This window comes from Solanum verrucosum, unplaced genomic scaffold (genome assembly GCF_900185275.1).
Source record: "Solanum verrucosum unplaced genomic scaffold, falcon-dt-bn FXZP01000138.1, whole genome shotgun sequence".
Taxonomy (NCBI): Eukaryota; Viridiplantae; Streptophyta; class Magnoliopsida; order Solanales; family Solanaceae; genus Solanum; species Solanum verrucosum.
In genome coordinates this window covers 487668-509335 of record NW_026020134.1, presented here as the reverse complement: position 1 = coordinate 509335, position 21668 = coordinate 487668, and the positions used below count along the sequence as shown (strand labels likewise).

Below are 21668 nucleotides of genomic sequence, written 5' to 3'. Positions count from 1 at the left end.
AATAGTTGAGCGCCAAGTATTTAAAAAAAAATTTTAAAAATAATTTAAATTTAAAACCATTAAATAAGTGGTCAATTTTGAACCCAAAGGTGGATGACAAAGGTATTTTAGAGCCAATAGGTGGATGAGAAGGGTATTTTGGAGCTAATAGGTGAATGGAAGATAGTTTTGTACCATTTCCAATACTTTGAGGGTATTTTAGGCCCTTTTCCGAAACAATATTTACATCAAGAAAATGTACAAGCAGCAAAATAAGATAAAAAGAACAAAAAAAATGAAATAAGAACTGTATCAAAGAAATTACTACAAAGTACAAATTCCAGGAAGATCAAGGTTTTTCATTTTACTTTTCGAAACGTATAAAAATCTTGCTCTCAGCCAACAAACAGCATCACTGTGTAATTTTTTATTTTATTTTTTGAAATAAGAAACAACATCACTGTTTATGCCGCAGAATTATGAACTAGTATCCAGTATCGGATGCAATTATGAAGAAAATAAACGAAATAACAGTTCATAAGTTTTTCCGGCTTAAAACACTGAAAAATGTCCCCTTGTCATGCATTAGCTGCACTATTGTCCTTATTTTCATTTTCCAAGGTATCAGGTTTGGTGCTGACCGCGGGGGCAGCATCCATCAAGCTGGCAGCAATTGCTGCTTTCAGATCCTCATCTTCTTCATCTAAAAGCATACCTTGTTCCTCGTATTGGCGGTAGGGAACAGATTGCCACTGAGTTTGACCACTTCTGCTACCTGTTCTCTGTGCAGCATTGCAGGACTTGGTAATCCTCTCCGCATCTTCTGGTAACAGCCACTGTCCATATCCACTAGAAGCTTCAGAAGAAGAGATTGGACATTCCTTGGGAAATTTTCCCCTCACCAGGAAAATGCTCCAGCCAAAGCCTTTCAAGGAGTCCAGATATGCTGAAAGGTAAAATTTGGAAAGGTGCTCAGGAGCGGGCTTGAGACTGTCAAAGTTGTACCACTCCCCATTTACTTTCCTGATACAGAACCAATGGTTCTGCAAGTGACAGATAAACGCATTTTCCAGTTCTGGGTCAATCTGAGCCGGCTCAGCAACTGGGCTATCCAGTGGAATGATTTGAAGATCCCACACTTCCAATACCTTCTGCAAAACCTGTAACCAAATTTCAAGTCAGAATTTAGCTTCTAGAGCCAAAGCAGGAAGGTGATTTAAAGAAAATCATTGGAAAAATAGCATCCTAGTCACAGGATTATGCAAGTTGTATGGTCATAGTGTCTCACACCACTTAGTGGAAACTGTTATCTCACATGTTATTTGTCTCTCAAACTCAAACACATTAAGCAAAACCTTGTGCTAGATAAATGAGCATAAACTCAGGCTAAAGCTAGATACTAGAGGACAAACTAGAGTTCTGCATCTCCACCATTCCACCATAATTTTGTTGTCTGGTATTTCAACTTTTCTCTCGGATTCACTAGCTAGTATAGTTAATGTTGACCTCAAAATCATTACTACCAGCATATTCATTGAAAAGGTGATCATTCAAGGATGAACAACATGAGAACAAGCAAGAATGCACATTGCATCGAAGAAAGGAGAAATACAAAAAAGATAACCAGAACTTTAAATTCGAAAACAGCATACAGATATGCAATTTGGAACATTACAATTTAATTGCTGGTTCTCAAGAATCAAGACACGAGGCCAAGTGACTGAAACAAGCATCAACCTGCCTCTAAACACTTGCCATGGTAATTACGTTCTTTATAAGCTTTCCACACATAAAACATGTTCTTCTTACACTAACACAAACCACAAGGGATGTTGATAATTATTATCATTTCTTTCATATCTGTTGATAAAATAGGCTTATTGGGCACTTCCATTATCACAAAAAAAGGGGGGCTTGCTATGCTTGAGTATTTGGTTGATGAATTAATGAATTTAAACTCTAACAAATATTTAAAATATTTGACATGGGTTAATATTGCATGTGCCTTCATTCACATGATTACTCTTTATATTGGGAGGAAAGGATGTGATATTCGATTATGATACTAATATCAGACAGCACTTACTGTAGTCACAAAGCTACTTTCTATCTTTCATATTTTTTACTTTTTTATTACACTTATGCCTAGGCCAGTTTGCGTGCATCTCAAGTAACCTATTTCAGCAGGTACCAACTAGCTCTTACGAGCAAAAACATGAAGCTACTTCTAATCAAAACTCTTCCACAACTTACCCAAAGTTATAACTAAAGAAGAAACCAGAGTCATTTGCAAAACAACATTTGCAGAACAACAGGAATCAGAGAAAAAGTTCACCAACAGTTTTGTGAACAAAATGTCATAGAAATATATAGCGATTTTCATCTTTATTATGTTCTCTCCTCCTTATTATTTCTCAAAGTATCACTTTACTTTCTCTCTTTTTTTTTTTTCTGACAATACTAGTGTCAAGCCAACTTTGCATCCCGAGTTATCCATCAAATACCTGCTACCCCCTATAAGCACATGTATGGAATAAGTCTGTCCCCCAAAACTATGGGAGATGACAAGAATTCACCTAGTTTCGCCTCTATTTAGATTTGAACTTCGCTAGGTTGTACTCCACCTCTTCGACCACTAAGCAACATCCCAGGGCCTTTTCTTCACTTCCTTTTTTTTTTAATAAAGAGTTCTTTTTGGGTCACATTTAGGGTGTGCCATATTTTTGTGTACTGTGGTGATTAATCACTAGATTAAAAGAATGAATGAAAGACTAGTTCATTTTTAAAAGTTGCTCCCACGTCCCATCAGCACTCAAATTAAATTATGATAGTATTTCTCCTTATAAAACTTGAATCACGTCAAGCATGAAACCAATTTACTTCTTCGATGTTACATTCAGGAGAATTTCATTATACTGGCATTAATTGCTGTCAATAATCTAGTGTGATTTTACAATATACCTAATGTAAATGCCACAAGTGGAGGCTCGGAGGGTAGTGTACACACAAACCTTACCCCTACCTTAATCTAGTATGATTCTAGTAACTTAAAATTGAAAAGCCCATCTTTAATTTACAATCGTAGAATTCATTATGCTTGGAAGAAAACAGAAAAGCGACAAGAAAATTAGACCTTGTTACCTGAAGAGGATATAAAACCACAACAAATCTTGCAAGCATAACAGGTCTTATAGACTTGGGGGTCGTTTGGTGTGAGAGGTAAAAATAAATAGTGATGGGATAGAGTTTTTGTGTCTTGTTTGGTTGCCATGTTTGGGATAACTTATCCCACCATTTATACCACAATGATGGGATAAGCTATCTCATATACATGGTGAGATAAGTTATCCTAGGATAGCTAATCTCAAGATAATTAATCCTGGGATAGCTTGTTCCCAACCAAACGACCCCTTAAAACTTAAGCTCGGACAAGAGTGACATATGGAGCCTTCTCCTCTTCATAAAGACTCAATTCCTATCCCACTAAATGTTATAGAAATAGTTGGCACAATAATTTCATGTTTCTTTATTGTGCCGGAATTTCGATATTCATTTTATTCATAGACATGATATCATCATGTTAAACTTGGATTCTGCGTTCTTTATATACAAGATTTCGCGCAATAGAAGGTTGGGTTCTGTGTTCCTTCATAATAAATATTTATAACCTGCAAAACTGACAAGATGTTTCCTAACTTTATAGGTAAGCACTAAGCAGTCCACACATTATGTCAAATACAATTTCTACAGTCATAGAAGTTCAGTTATGGCTAAGCTAAGTGTTCAGATATTAGAATGCACAAAATAAATTCATCCTACAAACTTCACCCAGAAATACAAAGCAAATTTAGACTACCACCACACAAAGGTCCCTTAATGGCATGTAATAAAACCAGGTAATCGTGCTACAGAAAAAGGTTTTCAACGTTCCGATTACGTACTGTACGTAATCATGATAATTCTTTATGTAGGAAAGAGATGACTTCTGATTAGGAGACTAACAGCACACCACATTTGCCAGAGATTAACATCACAGAGCATTTACTGCAGTCATATAAAGGTATTTTAATCAAAATTCTTTCACAACTAAAATACCTTAACTCGACTTAGAGTTTCCAAATTAACTTCAAACGTGAGGATTGAAGGGAAAAATTAACCAAAGTAGAAACCAGAGTTATCTGCAAAAAGAAAAGGATCAGAGGAAGGACCCATCAAGGGCTTTGTTTAACAGAATGAGTAACTTATACATAGTGATCACCATCTAAGTTATGTTCACCTCTTTCTTTTTCTTCTCCTTCCTTTTCAACCTAATCTCTTTTTATTTTTCATTTGGGTTGGGGTGGTTATATTTAGATCATGCCATATATGTCACATAATATGGTGATTATTTGCTAGATATAAGAACTAGAATAGCTCCTACTTAAAAGTTGAACCTATCAGTGCACAAATTCAGATTTAAATAATGCTGCTCCTTTTTTACTCGAATAATCACACTGAATCAGTTACTTCCTTATGTTGAGTCATGTAGTTCTACCAAGGAAGAATTTGATTACCTTGCAGGATAGTACAGCTAACAACCTAGTATGAACACCTTTTCCGGTGACTTCTCCACAGGAATTTCCCACCTTTGTTCTTCTCAACCCTAACTATTACCTTCTGTTGTAGTTTGTTATCGTTATTTTCTTTTCTTTCCTTTCTTTATTTTCTCATGGGGAAAATAGGATTTTCTTTCAAGCTAGTTCATATGAGTTTAGATCAAGTGCAAAAACCTCGTTCGAATGGACTAAACTAGAAGGTGGTGATTAACTGCTTTTGGTATAGAGGGGACACCGACACTACTGCCTTAAGAATTGATAGAATCTTGATATCTGGAGAGCAGGATAACATTTTTAGCTATATCAGAGTGACAACTGCTCATATCGTTGATATATTGCAATGTGGAGGTTCGGAGCAACAAAAATCATATTTCAAGTTCGGCAATTGGTGGCTGAATACAGATGGCTTTGTTAACATAGTTAAGAGTTAGGGGACAACATTTTATTTTTCAGGAAAATCTGACTACACCCCCTGTTTCAATTTATTTGCCCTACTTACCTTTTTACTTGATTTCAAAAAGAATGACAACACTTTAATTCCAACTTTGTACTCCAAGATTGAAGAGCATTGTGGTACATTTGACATATCTTTAATTAAGACCACAAGATTCAAAAGTTCTCTTTATTATCTTGAACTCCCTGCCAAGTCAAGATAGGCCTAGCAAATTGAAACAGAGGGAGTATAATTTAGTTTGTAAAATGAAAACCTTGAAAGGTAAACTGGGGGAGTGGAGTAAAAGCAACTGGCACCCTGAATGTACAGAAGTCAAACTTTCTCAAACAATTGGTAATGTTGGACAAGGTACTGAAAGACAGAATCTTACGGAGGAGGAAATGGTGGAGAAGGCATCATTGCTCATGAAGCATGCAGAAATGCTAAAGAATCAAGTGGCATTGAGGCAAAGATCCAGGGCCATTTGGTTAAAGAAAGGAGAGAGGAACACAAAGTTCTTCCATCGACTGCTAATGCCCACAAAAGATGTAACAACATTGACCAATTAATGATCCAGGATATCATAACCACAAAAAATCAAGTATGGATTTTTTTTTTAAAAAAAAACTCTACACTAAAGATTGGAGGCCTGCAAGAAACTTTGAGAATTTTCCAACAACTGAGGAAGAAAAGGAGGCGTTTTAGAGCAGATTTGATGAACAAGAAGTCCTGGGTAGACAATTAACAGTTCCAGAACTTATTCAGATGATGAACCTGAGAATTGAGCTTCAACAACTAGTTAAAGCTGAGGAAATCTCATGGAGACAGAAATCCAGATGCTTATGGCTCAAAGAGGGAGACAAGAACACAAAGTTCTTCCAAAAAATTGCAAATTCTCATAGAAGGGGCAATTGCATAGACAAACTCAAAGTGGGAACTGAGATCATTGAAGATAAGCATAGGATAAAGCAAGAAACTGTTGATTTTTACGAAAGTTTGTACACTGAACCTGAACAGTGGAGGCCTTCAGCCAACTTTGAAGGCATTCCATCCATCTCAGTTGAGGAAAAGTTTAATCTGGAAGCAACTTTTCAAGAAGAGGAAGTATTGGCAGCTATTCAGTCTTGCGCTCCCGACAAGGCACCAGGGCCAGATGGGTACACAATGGCATTTTATCAGAAATCATGGGACTTCATCAAAGTTGACATACTGGCAGCTATGAACCATTACCATCAACATTGCTGGATGGTTAGATCATGCAACGCCTCCTTCATAGCTCTCATTCCCAAGAAAAAAGGAGCAATAGAACTCAGATTATAGGCCAATTAGTTTAATTGGGAGTGTCTACAAGATCATAGCTAAAGTCCTGGCAGAAAGGTTAAAGACAGTTATGGGAAAGCTAGTCTCTAAACACCAGAATGCTTTTCTTAAAGATAGGCAAATCACTGATGCCTCACTGATTGCAAATGAGGTTCTTGATTGGAAAATAAAAAACGGAGGGGCGGGCATCTTATGCAAGTTGGATATAGAGAAGGCCTTTGATCAGTTGAATTGTTCATATCTTCTTTCCATCCTTACGCAAATGGGGTTCGGTGAAAGATGGATCAATTGGATCAATTTCAACATTTCTACAGTAAAATACTCAATTCTCATCAACAGAAGTCCAGTTGGGTTTTTCTCCCCACAAAGAGGTTTGAGGCAGGGAGATCCACTTTCTCCTTTTCTCTTCATACTTGCAATGGAGGGTTTAAGCAGAATGTTAGATAAAGCCAAGCAATTGCAATGGCTGAATGGTTTTGATGTGGGGAGCATGATCACTACAAACATCTCTCATCTGCTTTATGCAGATGACACTCTGATATTTTGTGAGGCAAACAGGAGTCAAGTTCTTTATTTGAATCTAACCCTTTTGATTTTTGAAGCCCTCTCAGGTTTGCACATCAATATGCTAAAAAGTGTGATCTATCCTGTTAATGAGGTGCTAAACTTGGAGGAATTAGCAGGTATCTTGGGATGTAGTGTGGGTGAATTCCCGGCAACCTATTTGGGGTTGCCATTGGGTGCAAAGTATAAGTCAACAGCTATATGGGGAAGAGTTATTGAGAAGTTTGAGAAAAAACTTGCCTCCTGGAAGATGCAGTACCTATTGACAGGGGGCAGACTTACACTGATCAACAGTGTACTTGATAGTATTCCCACATACTATATGCAACTTTTTCCTATTCCTGGCAAAGTGTTGGAACAACTTGACAAGATCAGGAGAGATTTTCTATGGGAAGGGAATAGTGAGAAGCACAAGTATCATCTGGTGGAATGGCCAAAAGTCCTTCTTCCTAAACTACTGGGGGGGTTAGGGATCAAGGATTTGGCGCTGCATAATAAGTGTCTACTTATGAAATGGTTATGGAGATACACACAGGAGGAACATGTTTTATGGAAGGATGTGGTCAGTGCAAAGCATGGGATACAGAGTCATTGGTGCACCAGTCTTTCAAAAGCACCTTATGGGGTCGGAGTCTGGAAACACATATGCAAGCTATGGGAGAAATTTTCTCAGCATAAGCACTTCACAGTGGGGAATGGACTTCATATCAGATTTTGGAAAGACAAATGGCTTCGCAACACAGTTCTGATGGATGATTATCCAAGTCTTTTCAACTTAGCCAGGGATCCAGACTCAACAATTTCTCAAAATAGAGATGGAACAACCTGGAGCATTATGTTTAGAAGGAATATGCAGGATTGGGAGTTTAATGACCTGATCAAACTACTACAGACTCTACAGAGTTTCTCTCTCAACACTCAGGCAACAGATCAGTTCAAATGGGGTACTACAGGAGACGGGAAATACACAGTGAGTGCAGCCATTTAATGCAGTCACTGACCACTGGCCATGGAAATTAATTTGGAAAATCAAGCTACCGCCCAAGATCGTCTGTTTTTGCTGGACTGCACTATATGAAGCATGCCTAACTCAAGACAACCTCTATAAAAGGAAACGCATCATTGTGAATGGATGCTACTTATGTCAGAAAGCAGCAGAGAGCAATAAGCACCTTTTTCTGCATTGTACTGTTACAGCAGAATTGTGGAACATGTTTTACTCTCTTTTTGGACTCAGTTGGGTCATGCCACATAGTATCAAAGAAGCTTATGAGAGTTGGTGTTGCTGGAAAGTTGACAGCACCATCAAACAGACTTGGAAGATGATACCTGCAGCAATTTTTTGGAGTATTTGGAGGGAAAGGAACAGAAGATGTTTTGAAGGTCTATCAACTCCTTTACATTCTCTCAAAGCGGAATGCCTTATGTGTCTGTACAGTTGGGTTAATTTGTCCTATGTAGATTCCCTGGATAGTTTTTCAAATTTTGTTGGCTCCTTAGTTTTAGCATAATTATACTTGAGCCAGCAGACCAACTGTTTTTGCTTCTACTTTTGTAACTAATTTGCATCTTCTTGATGCCTTCAATGGAACATTTACTTCATCAAAAAAATAAAATGTGCATTATGGATTAGGCATCAGGCCCTAATTACTTCACAATGGGACTCTTCATCAAATGCTGGGAGGTGCTCAAACATGACATCATGGGGTATTTCACAAATCCCATTCTAATGCTTTCTTTGAAAGGAGTTCCAATGCAACCTACATTGCTTTGATTCACAGGAAGGAAGGTGCAAAGAAGTTGAAGGACTTCAGACCTAAAAGTCTCATAGGCAACATTTACAAGATTATTGCAAAAGTTCTGACTGATAAGACTGAAAAGGGTAATGGAAAAATTGGTGGATTCCCACTAGATGACAATCATAAAAGGAAGGAAAATAATGGATGCCATACTTATAGCCACTGAAGCAATGGACTAAAGACAGAAGTGGAAGAAGTCAGGTATTCTTTGAGTGCTAGATAATGAGAAAGCATATGACCATGTGAACTTGAATTCCTTACTAAGCATTCTACAACAGCTGGGCTTTGGAGTAAAATGGATAAAATTTTGCGTTTCTACTGTCAGATTCTCAATCATTACTAATGGCTCCCTGGAAGGAGTTTTTACAGCTCAGAGAGGTTTGAGGCAGGATGACCCCTCGTCCCCTTTTTGTTACATAGTTGATATGGAAGGGTTAAACAACATGATCATAACTACCAGTCTTAATAGGTGAATTAAGGGCTTTGAGGTAGCCGTGAATGGTCATTACAGTCAAGAGATTACACATCTCCAATATGCTGATGACACCTTAACATTCTGTGATGCAGTGGTAGAACAATCGAAAATTTTGAGAACTATCTTAATTTTTTTGGAAAGGATTCATGTTCCAATATACACAACTATAGGGATTCTAAATATTTCATATATACACAAGGAATGGGTTCTTATGATATGAATAATGTCCTAATTCTTAACAGTAACAAATACTCCACGTAAGAAAAATTAAGAATGAACGAGCACATGTGTCTTCTCATAATGACCATCTAAATCTTAGAAATGTTGTGGGAGCTAATAATTCCCAATTTAAAATCCTTGACATGCTATCAGTTTATCACTCTGAGCTAGACAAGTAAAACTTGTGTGAATCATAAGCAATCCGAGGAGAGAATTGCAATCCATTAGGACTTCAGAGGATTTTCTATTCAACAATAGAGCAAGTGAACTAGTAGATTTGCATCTACCCAAGATTGACTATTCAAGCTCAATTAAGGTTCTAGCAAATCAAATTCACCTAATTACATGATTGTACATTATACACCATCACTTACACTAGGGCCAAACATATTTAGCATACACATGGCAGGACTAACTAAACCATCAAGTGCTTTTCTATGACGGTAGTGCCCGAGCCAGCTTGGTACACCTCGTCTATTCACAGGCTATTGCTACCTTTCACGAGCACAAGTTCCAGTTAGATCGAAAAAATCACTTAATGTTTTTTGCCGAGCCTGAGATCTCATATAGTCAAACCTCTCTTTATGACTAGGCCAAAAAAAGTAATAATTCTTATTCTACCAATCTAATACAATCAAACCTCTCTATAAGAGTATCATTTGTTCCGATATGTTTTGATTGTTATAGAAAAATGTTGTTATAGTAAACATATGACACAACATAACATGAGAAATCAGTTCCATAGAAAACATGGTTGGTATAGTGAAATATTGTTATAGAGGATGGTTGTGACAGAAAGGCCTGGATGTATGTGGCTGTCAACCTATAGTCATGCTGAAATTCAGCTAGAACAGTTCAAACCCTTCGTGAGTAGGATTATGAGTTTTAACACAGGATTTCAGAATGATTTGAACTGTTCAAGCTATTAGTTTCACGTTAAAGCTAAATATTCATGAAAAGAAAAAAAAATCATACAATAAAAGCTTGAAACTACAGAAAACCTCTCGCAATTTCCTTATCATTGTTAGTTTTGAATTAACATTAGAAGCTAACTAATACTGACTCATTGAGTTGCGCCATTAGTCACCCAAAGTCAAATACAGCAAAACAAAACATCAAAATAAGCAACTTACGTATCAATTTTCCTAACAAAATACAATCTTTACTTCCATATGCTCAACAAAAAGTAAAAACATCGACTACCCATTAAGCTTTCATTCATAAAATTCCCCCAAAATCACAAGACTTCAATTTTCAATTAGCATAAACGCATAAAAAAAGAAAACCCAAGTGGGCAGCCAGCAGTGAAGAGCTGAAGTAACAATCTTGGAAACCATAGTCCGAATCCCAGCAAACTACAACAGTCACTAAATTCTTCACATCTACCTAGGGCTTGGTGGCACATTTTCCGATACAAATACCAGTAGATTAGTGGAAGTGCACCTAAACTGCTTAGTCTGACCCAGACCACCATGTTATTCGAACTAATTATTCAAAAAAAGAGGAAGTAGACAAGGGAGTGAACCTGGATGCTGAAATCTCCGTCAAGGGAAACATTATGAGACTCTTCGGGAACAAAGTCGCCGCTGCCTTGAACCATCATCTGCCGCTCCGTACGGTCGAGATCGGAAGCAACCGCCGCCAAATCGAACTCTGAGAAGAAAGGCCCTTGTAAAACGGTGTTTACACAATGTACAGCGCAAAGCTTAGATTCTTGTACCTCGTGGTACAACATCCCTCCATTGCTAACTCCTTCCATTCTTCCTCCCTACTGTTTTTAGCCTTATCAGGAAGCCAAAGTAACCTTAGGTTAGGGTTTCGATCAGCAAACTGCTATTTTCGTTTTTTTTTAAAATATCTGTGGAAATAAATTTAAGAAATTGGAAATGTAAAGAAGTTTATTTGGAAGGTAGAACTGGTGACACTTGAGAAGTACAAAAACAGTTTTTGGTAACTCCCTCTTTCTTAATTGACACGTCTCCTCATATTCTCCGCCACAACTCCAAAATGAAGGATAACATAATCAGTGTAGCTCCTGCGACTATCATGATAAGTTGCGTCGAACTAATATTGGGATTAGAATAAATCGTAAAAGTAATTAAGTCAACGCTTATTTATTGTGGATCTACTGATTCGAACGCTTGAATTTATTTCACTGTAAATAACTGAGTGCGGTGCTGGAATAGTTCCATCCTTAATTAAAGATTTCAAATTTAAGTTTGAGAAAATTTTATTAGGAGAGTCACATTTGAATTGACACTGCCATGTGTGATCCGAATTTAATTGACACTTTAATGTAATTTCACGGATCTATAAAGGTTAACAAAAATTCACAAAATATTTATCATTTCAATTTTTCGAGTTTCGTGTGTTTTTTTAAAGTGAAGATGGGCACAAAGGTTTAATAAAATGTGTGAATTTTCTACTTGAATTATCACTAACTATTTATCAAAATACACCTCAATTATCGATTATTTTATATTTCTACCTAAAATATCACCATCGTTCAGATAGCTAGGAAAAAGAACAATTAATAGTTGAAGTTGTTTTTAATAAATAATTGGTTATGATTCATATAGGAAACGTGCATGACTGATAGCTCATATATAAAATTCGAAAGGTGTATTTTGACCCTTTACTTTTATTATTGTATTTTTTTTTCTTACTAGTATTATTACTGTTTTTTTCCCTTTTATTATCAATATTTTTATTCTATAATATTTCATTGTAACTTTTACTTTTGTATTTATCAGGTTTATAAAATTACTCCATAAAGTAAAGTAACTTTTGGAAGACAAAATAAAAATAAATAATTTTGATGTTCAATTACACTAAATTGAATGACCACTTAAGAAATCAATTTAATTTACCAAAAAGGACACCAATATATTTTTAGTTAATAGTCATAACACTTGATAAGAAGATTATTTATAAAGATATTCACATCGTAAAAGCTTGAGAGATATCTAGATGAAAAACATTTTAGTGGTCAAAGAGTAATTTGAGTTACAACTTAATACAACGACAGTAACATATTCAATGTAATTCGATGATTGAAGTATGATGATGATAAAATATATGTAAATCTTATTGATATCCTTGTGGTCAGAGAATTGTTTTCAAAAGATCCACGACTCAAAAGAGAAGAGAGAAGGAAAAAAGAGAAATGGCGGAAAAATAGAGGAAAAAATCGAACCATGCATGCAACAGAAAAACGAATATTACAATGAATAGCAAGTACAAAGCAAATAAGAAACATATACTAAAACATATAAAATAATAAGAAGCTACATAAATACTAAATAATACTACTTGTAAGAAAATATGTAGAGGCGACTTGATTATCCCTCCTAGAGTGCAACATTATTTGGTTATCTACTGCCCTTCTATCTCAATCGTTGACATCCATACCTTCCTAGAGTCACGTTCTCTGTAAGATGAAGTGGCGTCATAGATTTCCAATCACCTTTCCAATTCTTCTTAACCTCTACCTTTCTTAGCTCTTGCGATAGCTAACCTCTCACACCTTTTTAATGACACATCGCACACCTCTTCTTCACATGACTCCAGAATCAACTTAGGCTCGCTTTTCTTCTTTTGTCCGTTATGGAAGTCAATGCTGCCACCTTATTTCGTATTACTTAGTTTCTATTTATATCCCTTTTTGTATGCTCGCACATTCATTTGAGCATCCTTATCCATGTGATAGTCATTTGATGGACATGGACGTATTTGATTGGCTAACAATTCACCTCATACATCAAAGTTAATCTTACAATTACTCTATAGATCACTTATCTTAACCTTTGAAGACATATTTTTATATCACATTATCTTGAAAATGAACCTCCATTTTACTTTTTCCACTCAAGTATGATGTACGACATCCTCATCAATCTCACCGTCTCCTTGAATTATAAAAATATATAACAAGAAGTTTGAGTCTCAACAGTTTCTTAATGACCATTATCTGGATAAAGTTGTCATAACCCAATTTAATGAAGTTGTAAGGGCGCCTACATCTTATTATAATTTGATAGATGAATCAATTTATATTAAATCATTTATTATTATTAAAATGACGACAATGAAGAATTTAATTTAATAAAAAATCATGATAACAAAGCCAAAATATCAAAAGTGCAAAAAACACATTAAAAAAAAAGAATTGTAGATGTGAGGCATGAGCTTTGTTGAAGACAAATAATATGTCAGAAGTGTTGAGTACATTACCAAAAAGGAAATACACAAAAAGAAATAAATAAAAATAAAAGAAAGTCAGTTGAACATCTCATCCTAAAATCTCTTTCAACTTTCTAAATACGATCACAACCTCCATTAATGTTGAGATGATGATATACCCTAAAAAATGTAGCAAGTATAAATAATATGAACACAAAAATCAGCATATACTCAAGAAATTTGATCTATAATTCAAGAAAATGATAGCCTAATAAAGGCGAAACACATAAACAACCCCTCAAACTTGCCCTCATTTTCATTTTGGCACTCCAACTTAGTCTTGTTCCATATTAACCCTTATACTCCATTTTTTCTGTACCATTTAAACACTAATACTAATTTTTATGATTTTTTATTTATTTATGTTCTTCAATTGCAATTTCTTATTTTAAAAAATAAACATGTGTCTGTTAATTTTCATAAAAAAATTAAACATTCGCGAACGAACATAAATTTTTTCAAACAATAATATTATTTTTTGAGATTTCTCTGTATTTTTGCATGAAAGTAAATTGACGAAAGTTTTTTGATTTTCTTTCCTAAAACATTCAATTAAATTAAATAACACTACTTATTTATTTTTTCTTATCATTTAAGCTATCTAAATTTAATGCAAATACTCACTTTTTATTTTTAATATAAATCAATACGAATAAAAAAACTCATCTTCAATACAAGTAAAAAAGACTCTTGTTCATTGCTAATAACACTACTAAAAAATGTTAAAACTCAACTAACTTTGTTAGATTGTCGGTGATTTTTAAGAAAGAAAACCAACACAATTTCGTCGGTTATTTTTCACACAAAAATACATAAAACTCTTAAAAATAAATTATTATTTTTTTAAAAGAATTATTTTTTGTTAATTTTTATTTTTTTAAACTAAAATTAACTAACAATTGTCGATTTAAAATAAGAAGTTGCAATTGAAGAATATATATAAAAATAAAGAAATCATAAAAATAGTATTTCGTATTAAAATGGTACATAAAAAATGAAGTTTAAGGATTAAAATGGAATAAAGCTAAGATAAAGTGTCAAAATGAAAAATGCGGACAAGTTAGAGGGGTTGTATATGTGTTTGGCCCCTAATAAAAGACTATAAGTTGACAAAAAAATGAAAAAAAGAAACTGTTTTTTCTAATGGTAAGAAAAAAAAGAAAAGGAGAGAATACATTAAATTTCTTAAAAACTAAATAATAGAATCAAACATAACCAATAAAAGCACTACACATATACCATAAGTATTTGCCATGATTTAATTATAATAATTGATTTTTAATTTCTGGGTACTTTTCTATTGAAGTTTCTTGTTGAGCAAGTTGAGAGCTGAGACCATTTTACCTTTCTCCGGCGAAATACAAGTTCTCTACATTTCTTTCTTTGCCGGAACCCTAATTTTTAGTGACTGGTTTTAAGGTATTCTCCTTTTCGTTATGCTTGACTTGTTTATTCAATGTTGTTAGGTTACATAATCTGCTATTTATTCTTCTAACTTAGTGCTCAATGCTGGATATAATTACTTGAAACTTCAATGATTAAGTTAATAGTTTCTCTGAGATTGATAATTTTTTGATTAGGGATCATCAGAGAGAGAGAGATGCTGGTTGAGCTTTCGATTAGTTCTACTCAAGTGTTATAGTTTTGATTTTTGCTGTTTATTGTCTTCCCTGGAGCTCGTGCATAACGGGAACTTTAGTGCACCGGGCTACTGTTTGCCATTATTGTAGTTATAGATACTACTTAACTATACCTCTTAAAAAATTCCTATGATTTGCGAGGATTTTAATGGGCTACCTACCATTTCCTACCAACAACATAGGTACTGAGTAACTCTGTTCAACAAGGCTTGGACAGTGTGGAAGACATTACCTAATATTTTTGCCTCAGCTGTGATTTTAACCTGAGGTCTCGTGTTCTCAACTGACCAATAGGTAATGCCCTTGGGTGCCATTTGTAGGGAATTATTGTTATGCTTGTCCTTTTGGAGTCCAATGAAGGATTTTGTTGTCCAATTTGAAGGACAGAATGGTTGAGAATAAAACGAAATCAAGAGACACACAGTTGGTGGAGTGTGACTTGTATCCGTAAGTCTACCACCAATATGTGACAACATACTTGGTGTCCATGCTTCATAGTAGGTGATGCACATGATAAGCTAGAGAAAGTGAATGGGTAAATTCAAGCAACTATGCATCATAAAAGAAGATAGCATGTCATAAGCTCAAAATCAAACAACGAACATTCAATTCCAAGCTAGTTGTTGTTGGCTCGGCAGTATTAATCCTCATTATTGTTCTTCTCCATTTAGACCCATTTATTCCAACGTTCTATAAATTAGGTTTTCTAACCTTAGAAGTTCTCTATGTGTTCTACTGATGTACAAATTCTCAACAAGATTAAATAAACTTTTAGCAAATATTGGACTAATGGAAGTGTACCAACAAGACTAAGCCAGTTTCTTTTGAGTATCAAAAGCCAATAAGGAAATGATTATGAAGGTGAAAGTGCAGGACAGAGCACCTTACTATTGTGAGTCTACATTAAAGCACTGAAGTTGTAGTATTCATAATGGATGTTGCATTGTAGTCTTGTGACTCCAAACTGTATTGTGGGGTTCTTATGAACATGACTTCTAAGGACTGAGGTTGAAGAAAGTGTAATGAGATGGAAAATGCTAATAAATAGACAATGTGATCCACTAGAAAAAACTGATAGAAGGTGGGGAAACTTTTGTATTGAGCATAAAAAGAAGAAAAAAGGAGGAGCTGTGGGTTATATTCCTTTTTGGAGTGCAGGGCTCTAAATCTATGTTTGATATGCTCTAATCAATGTTTCTTTGAGAAATCATGGCATCAGATCTGTGCAAAAGTAGCAAAACTGCATCTTGAAAGGCTGCTTCAAGGAATGTCTGTCTTTAGGTTGTTTTAAAGAGCCACAACAAGTAAAAAAAATATTTTCTTTTCATGGGATTTTATGGACAGCCTTCACTATGTTTTAATGTGATGAGTTTGGATGCTATCTTCTAAGCAAAAGTTAGACTACCCCCAGTTGCAGAACTATTTGGCATCTAGATGCCTCAATTAAGTTGATAGAGTAATGCACAATATCCATAAATGCTGATGGCATGACCTGGCTGCTGAAAAGAGGCATTACTAATGTAGAAGGTCTAAACAAAAGGATTTTTGTCATTTGAGTTATCAGTTCTTCTTTTGATAGGAAATGCATGTGCACCAAGGAATTGCCATTGATTTAGTGAGTGGTTTATTTATGGCATCTGCCACTTGAGGACTTTGTGCTTACAATTGTTTGCAGGAAGTTCTTCTTGAATTCATACTACATGTACAATATAAATTACTTAAGGAAATCTTGACTGGTACCCTAAAATTGTTTTGGTATTTGTTGCAGAATTCACAATGTCAAGAAGATATGACAGCCGCACAACTATCTTCTCCCCTGAAGGTCATTTATATCAGGTTGAATATGCAATGGAAGCTATTGGAAATGCAGGCAGTGCAATAGGTATCTTAGCTAAAGATGGTGTGGTGTTGGTAGGTGAAAAGAAGGTCACTTCAAAGCTTCTCCAGACCTCGACATCCACCGAGAAGATGTACAAGATTGACGACCATATTGCCTGTGCTGTGGCTGGAATGATGTCAGATGCCAACATCCTCATTAACACTGCGAGGGTTCAAGCTCAACGCTATACTTTTGCTTATCAAGAACCAATGCCTGTTGAACAACTAGTTCAGTCTCTGTGCGACACCAAGCAAGGCTACACACAGTTTGGTGGGCTTCGTCCATTTGGTGTTTCCTTTCTTTTTGCAGGCTGGGACAAGAACTATGGCTTTCAACTGTACATGAGTGATCCAAGCGGCAATTATAGTGGTTGGAAAGCTGCAGCAATTGGGGCCAACAATCAACCAGCACAGTCAATGTTGAAGCAGGACTACAAGGATGACATGACAAGAGAGGAAGCTGCTCAACTTGTTTTGAAGGTGCTTAGTAAGACTATGGATAGCACTAGTCTTACCTCAGACAAGCTTGAACTGGCAGAGGTATTCCATACCAATGGTAAAGTCAAATACCAAGTGCACTCACTGGAATCTGTGAACAAGTTGCTCATACAGTATGGATTAACCCAACCAGATCCAGAGGCCGCCTAAAACACTTTTCTGACTTTGAGCATGTTTCAGCTATCTGATTATTGGATAAGCTGTTCACTGACTTGCCCATAAATTCATGCCTAGATATTTTCTGTCTTTATTCACTTCCTTAGATGGCAAAGTCCGTTGCCTTGTGCTAATGAGAAATTGGAAATACATTTGGGTACTTTTTGGTGCAGTCTCCTATATGCTTGTTATGTTTGATAATGATATTCTGACTCAGTGCTGGGTAATAGTCGAAAACATGAAGCATTAGAGCCCATCACCTTCAGTTTTTGATAAGAGGCCTCGAATTTGGAGACGTATTTTTAATGAAAAAATGCACTGATCTGGGGCTTTTATTTAGTGCCACACCTTACCACAAATTGATACCACTTTATATCAATTTAGGGGTTATTAGGACGCGTCAAACTTAAAGTATATAGTAATTAGAAAGATGACAAAGAAAGTTTGACTGGGTTCTTATAAAAACAAGGGAACCGAAAAAACAGCGCAGTATTCCATTAAAAAAATTCTGATTTTATGACCAATTGGTTGTATTCTCATTTCTGCAGCTATATATATATATGTCCAAGTCCAACCACCCCGTCTCCTTCACGTGATTTTTCTTGGGAATTGCATCAAACAAAACAAACAAGTAGCCTAGATTTGCTTCTTACAGATAACCATGGCTGAAACTCATGAAACAGTTTTCAAGTCAGTACAAGAACTAGCAAATGACAATCAAGTTCCAGAAAAGTATATTCATACACAAGGGTCAATCAATAGCTCTTCTCCCCTGCTGGATGTGCCAGTAGTTGACCTTAGCCTTCTCACATCCCCTGCCAGACAACAAGAGCTCAACAAACTTCAATCAGGCCTCAAGTTTTGTGGCTGCATCCAGGTTTGATTTTTATAATCTTGAAAATGGTCTTTTTTTTACTTGGCTTGTGATTGACAGAAAGATTTGGGGGTGGTATGGTCAAGGGGTGAGGTTTGGGGAATTGAGTGGGTGGGAAGGAAATAATAAACTTGAAATGCCACTTATGCAACTTGTTTTCCCTGCTTCCATTAGAAAAGTCATTTTCCCTTTTCCCTACTTCCCTTAGAAAAGTCATTTTTTTCATTTTTAACAACTTGTTTTCCTAGAGAAATTTGACCAACCAAAGATAGGAAAATTGGAAACACACCCTACATGTAAGAATGAGGGGTCCATGTAGATTTCCATATGGGTTCATCAGAACCCATAACTTCCAATACGAACTACAGATATGTACTCATAATGAAATCAATAACTTAACACCAACGGATGTCGTACAATGGTGGGGCTGCTCCTCCCTTGACTATAGGTCTCGAGTTAGAGCTCTGGATAGGGAAAAATCCTTGGTAGAGGACACTTCCCTCCGAATAGAGTCCTAAGCAGCGCAAATTTGGATTAGTCGGGTTGCAGTGTGGGTAATTGATAGAAATAAAAAATATTAAAGTATATTATTAGATATGAACCGATAATTTCAGGTATCACAAATTGAAATCCCGCCAAATCTAAGAATAGTTAAAGAAAAAGGGTATCACGAGGGGGTGATAGTAAAGTAGTAGTAAAAGAAACGGATGTGAACACAAATCTTTATGCTCTCTGCACTCTTGGTCGCAGTGGCAGAGCTAGGACTGTAAGGTTGTGGGTGTTGTCTTAGTTTAAGAGTGGCGGAGTCTTCAAAATATATTTTTTAAAAGACATATTTAAAGTGAGTTGGATTTTAAGGTTGTGGGTGCTCTCTTAGTTTAAGAGTGCGGAGTCTTCAAAATATATTTAGAATAAAACATATTAAATGTGAGATTTGAACTCACGCTTAAGAGGCTTAAGAGTGATGGAGTCTTCAAAATATATTTAAAATAAAACGTATTAAAAGTGAAATTTGAACTCAGGCCGAGCAAGACTAAGACAACCTTAAGCACCCACCAAGAGCCATTAGACAATCAAACCATTTGTTCATTGGGTGCTCTATATTAATTTTATACAAATTCTTCTTAATGTCTATATAGATATATGCTCGAGCACCCGGAGGACTCTTTGTGGGTCTGGCCCTACCTGGTTGCAATATCCGTTTAACAAATGAATTATGATATTGGAAATTCAGGTCATAAATCACGGACTAGCTGATTCATTTCTTGACAAAGTGCATGAAATTAGCAAACAGTTCTTTGCTCTTCCAGCTGAAGAGAAGCTTAAATATGCCAGAACAGTTGATGACATTTATGGATACGGAAACGATTCAGTTCTTTCAGATAAGCAAAAGCTTGATTGGACTGACAGATTGTATCTAAATGTGTTCCCTGAAGATATAAGAAACCTCAAATTGTGGCCCCAAAAACCTGAATGTTTCAGGTACATCTTCTCTGCTTTTACTCCGAAATGAACAAGTTAAGATGCACAGAGCTAACAAAATTACTATTTGGTGGCAGGGAAGTTCTGGAGGAATATATCAAGAATATGAAGTTGTTGAGTGAGTCCCTCCTAAAGGCCATGGCAGCATCATTGAACTTGGAGGAGAACTGCTTTCTGGACCAGTGTGGAGAACGCGGAGATATGATTGCAAGATTCAACTTCTATCCTCCGTGTCCAACACCTGAGGTTGTACTCGGAGTCAAACCACATGCTGATGCATCGGCCATTACCATCCTGTTGCAAGACAAAGAAGTTGAGGGGCTTCAGGTTCTCAAAGATGATCAATGGTTCAGAGTGCCTATTGTCCCATATGGTCTCCTCGTTAATGTTGGAGATCAAGTTGAGGTAAGAAAGAGTATACTAAATCATGCTGAAGAGCTTCAAATGTGTTGGATTTATTTAAGTGATTCAAAGTTTAATGCATCTTTTGGTTAGACGCGATTCTTTTATGAAAAGATGCATTCAACCTTTTCCTGAGTGGTTCGTTGTATTTTAGAAGTAGGACGTTACTGTACTATTTGCACTCAGGTAGCAAGGGAAATGTATCCTGAAATCAACCTTCCATAGCATGCCTCGGAATGATTTTTCTTATTCAAAACTCTCTTCTTTTATCATTAATTGTTGCAACTTGAACTGGTTGTTGATTAAATATTGTTCCTTAGCATTGCCATCTCTAATATTTTCCAACAAAATGTTGTACAACATGTAGAGTTCTTAGGATTGTTGTTCTTTGCAGATAATGAGCAATGGTATCTTTAAGAGCCCTGTGCACAGGGTGGTGACGAATGCAGACCGAGAAAGAAACACCCTTGCTGTTTTCATAATGCCAGATGTAACTGTTGGAATTGGACCAGTGGAGAAGCTAATCAATGAGGAAAGGCCAAGAGCGTACAAGGACGTTAAGAATTATGTTGAACTCTTCTTCCAAAGCTATCAGCACGGGAAAAGACCAATCGAAACAGCAATGATATGCCAAGAACAAGATTAGCTGCCAACAAATCGTGCTTTTCCATCAAACCGGCCCTGCTACAGTATGTTTGTCCTTTTTTTTTTTCTCTATTTGTATTTTTACTAGTCGTTGTTGCCTGTGCTGTACATGAGCTCAACATGCTTTGAGAAATGCAAGCTCTTGAATAGGAGAAAGATAACGGTTTGATCTGGAACCTATTGTTATTCATTTACAAAATATACCACATTCACAATATTTCCAAATAGGATGAACTGAAAGTTGCTTTGCGACACATGTGTGTCTATTTGTTCAACTTTATATAAGTTTAAATATCTATTTGTGCACACCCAAAGTTGAAGGGCATAAATGTGAAATAAGATCAAGTTAAATGACATATTGACGTATTATGCCTAAAAACAATGAAGCATAAGAGCTTTATCTCCTTCATTTTTTTTTGTTGTGCTCTATATTCAGGATTTGAAGTTTGTAGGCTTCGATGTATCTC

General features: G+C 35.9%; 5 protein-coding genes across 14 annotated transcripts in view; 3 read left to right on the top strand and 2 right to left on the bottom strand.

Annotated features, from left to right (window-relative positions):
- LOC125827363 (tubulin beta-2 chain) overlaps positions 1-21668 on the bottom strand; it is a 461890-nt gene that overhangs the window by 25282 nt on the left and 414940 nt on the right. The gene's annotated exons all lie outside the window — the stretch shown is intronic.
- Positions 1-21668, top strand: part of LOC125827362 (GDP-Man:Man(3)GlcNAc(2)-PP-Dol alpha-1,2-mannosyltransferase) — a 267662-nt gene that overhangs the window by 168723 nt on the left and 77271 nt on the right. The window lies entirely within an intron of this gene.
- LOC125827390 (ataxin-3 homolog) lies at positions 328-11320 on the bottom strand. The gene is made up of 2 exons (XM_049506706.1): positions 10910-11320; positions 328-1139 (listed from the first exon to the last, which is right to left on the bottom strand). The coding sequence occupies exons 1-2, from the start codon at positions 11141-11143 to the stop codon at positions 558-560; spliced, it is 816 nt and encodes a 271-aa protein (XP_049362663.1). The 5' UTR covers positions 11144-11320; the 3' UTR covers positions 328-557.
- LOC125827400 (proteasome subunit alpha type-4-like) lies at positions 14891-17913 on the top strand. The gene is made up of 2 exons (XM_049506715.1): positions 14891-15045; positions 17035-17913. The coding sequence occupies exon 2, from the start codon at positions 17043-17045 to the stop codon at positions 17790-17792; it is 750 nt and encodes a 249-aa protein (XP_049362672.1). The 5' UTR covers positions 14891-15045; positions 17035-17042; the 3' UTR covers positions 17793-17913.
- LOC125827376 (jasmonate-induced oxygenase 4-like) lies at positions 18329-21207 on the top strand. Its single transcript, XM_049506692.1, has 4 exons — positions 18329-18675; positions 19907-20154; positions 20232-20559; positions 20951-21207. Exons 1-4 carry the CDS (start codon positions 18460-18462, stop codon positions 21200-21202), a joined length of 1044 nt encoding a protein of 347 aa, XP_049362649.1. The 5' UTR covers positions 18329-18459; the 3' UTR covers positions 21203-21207.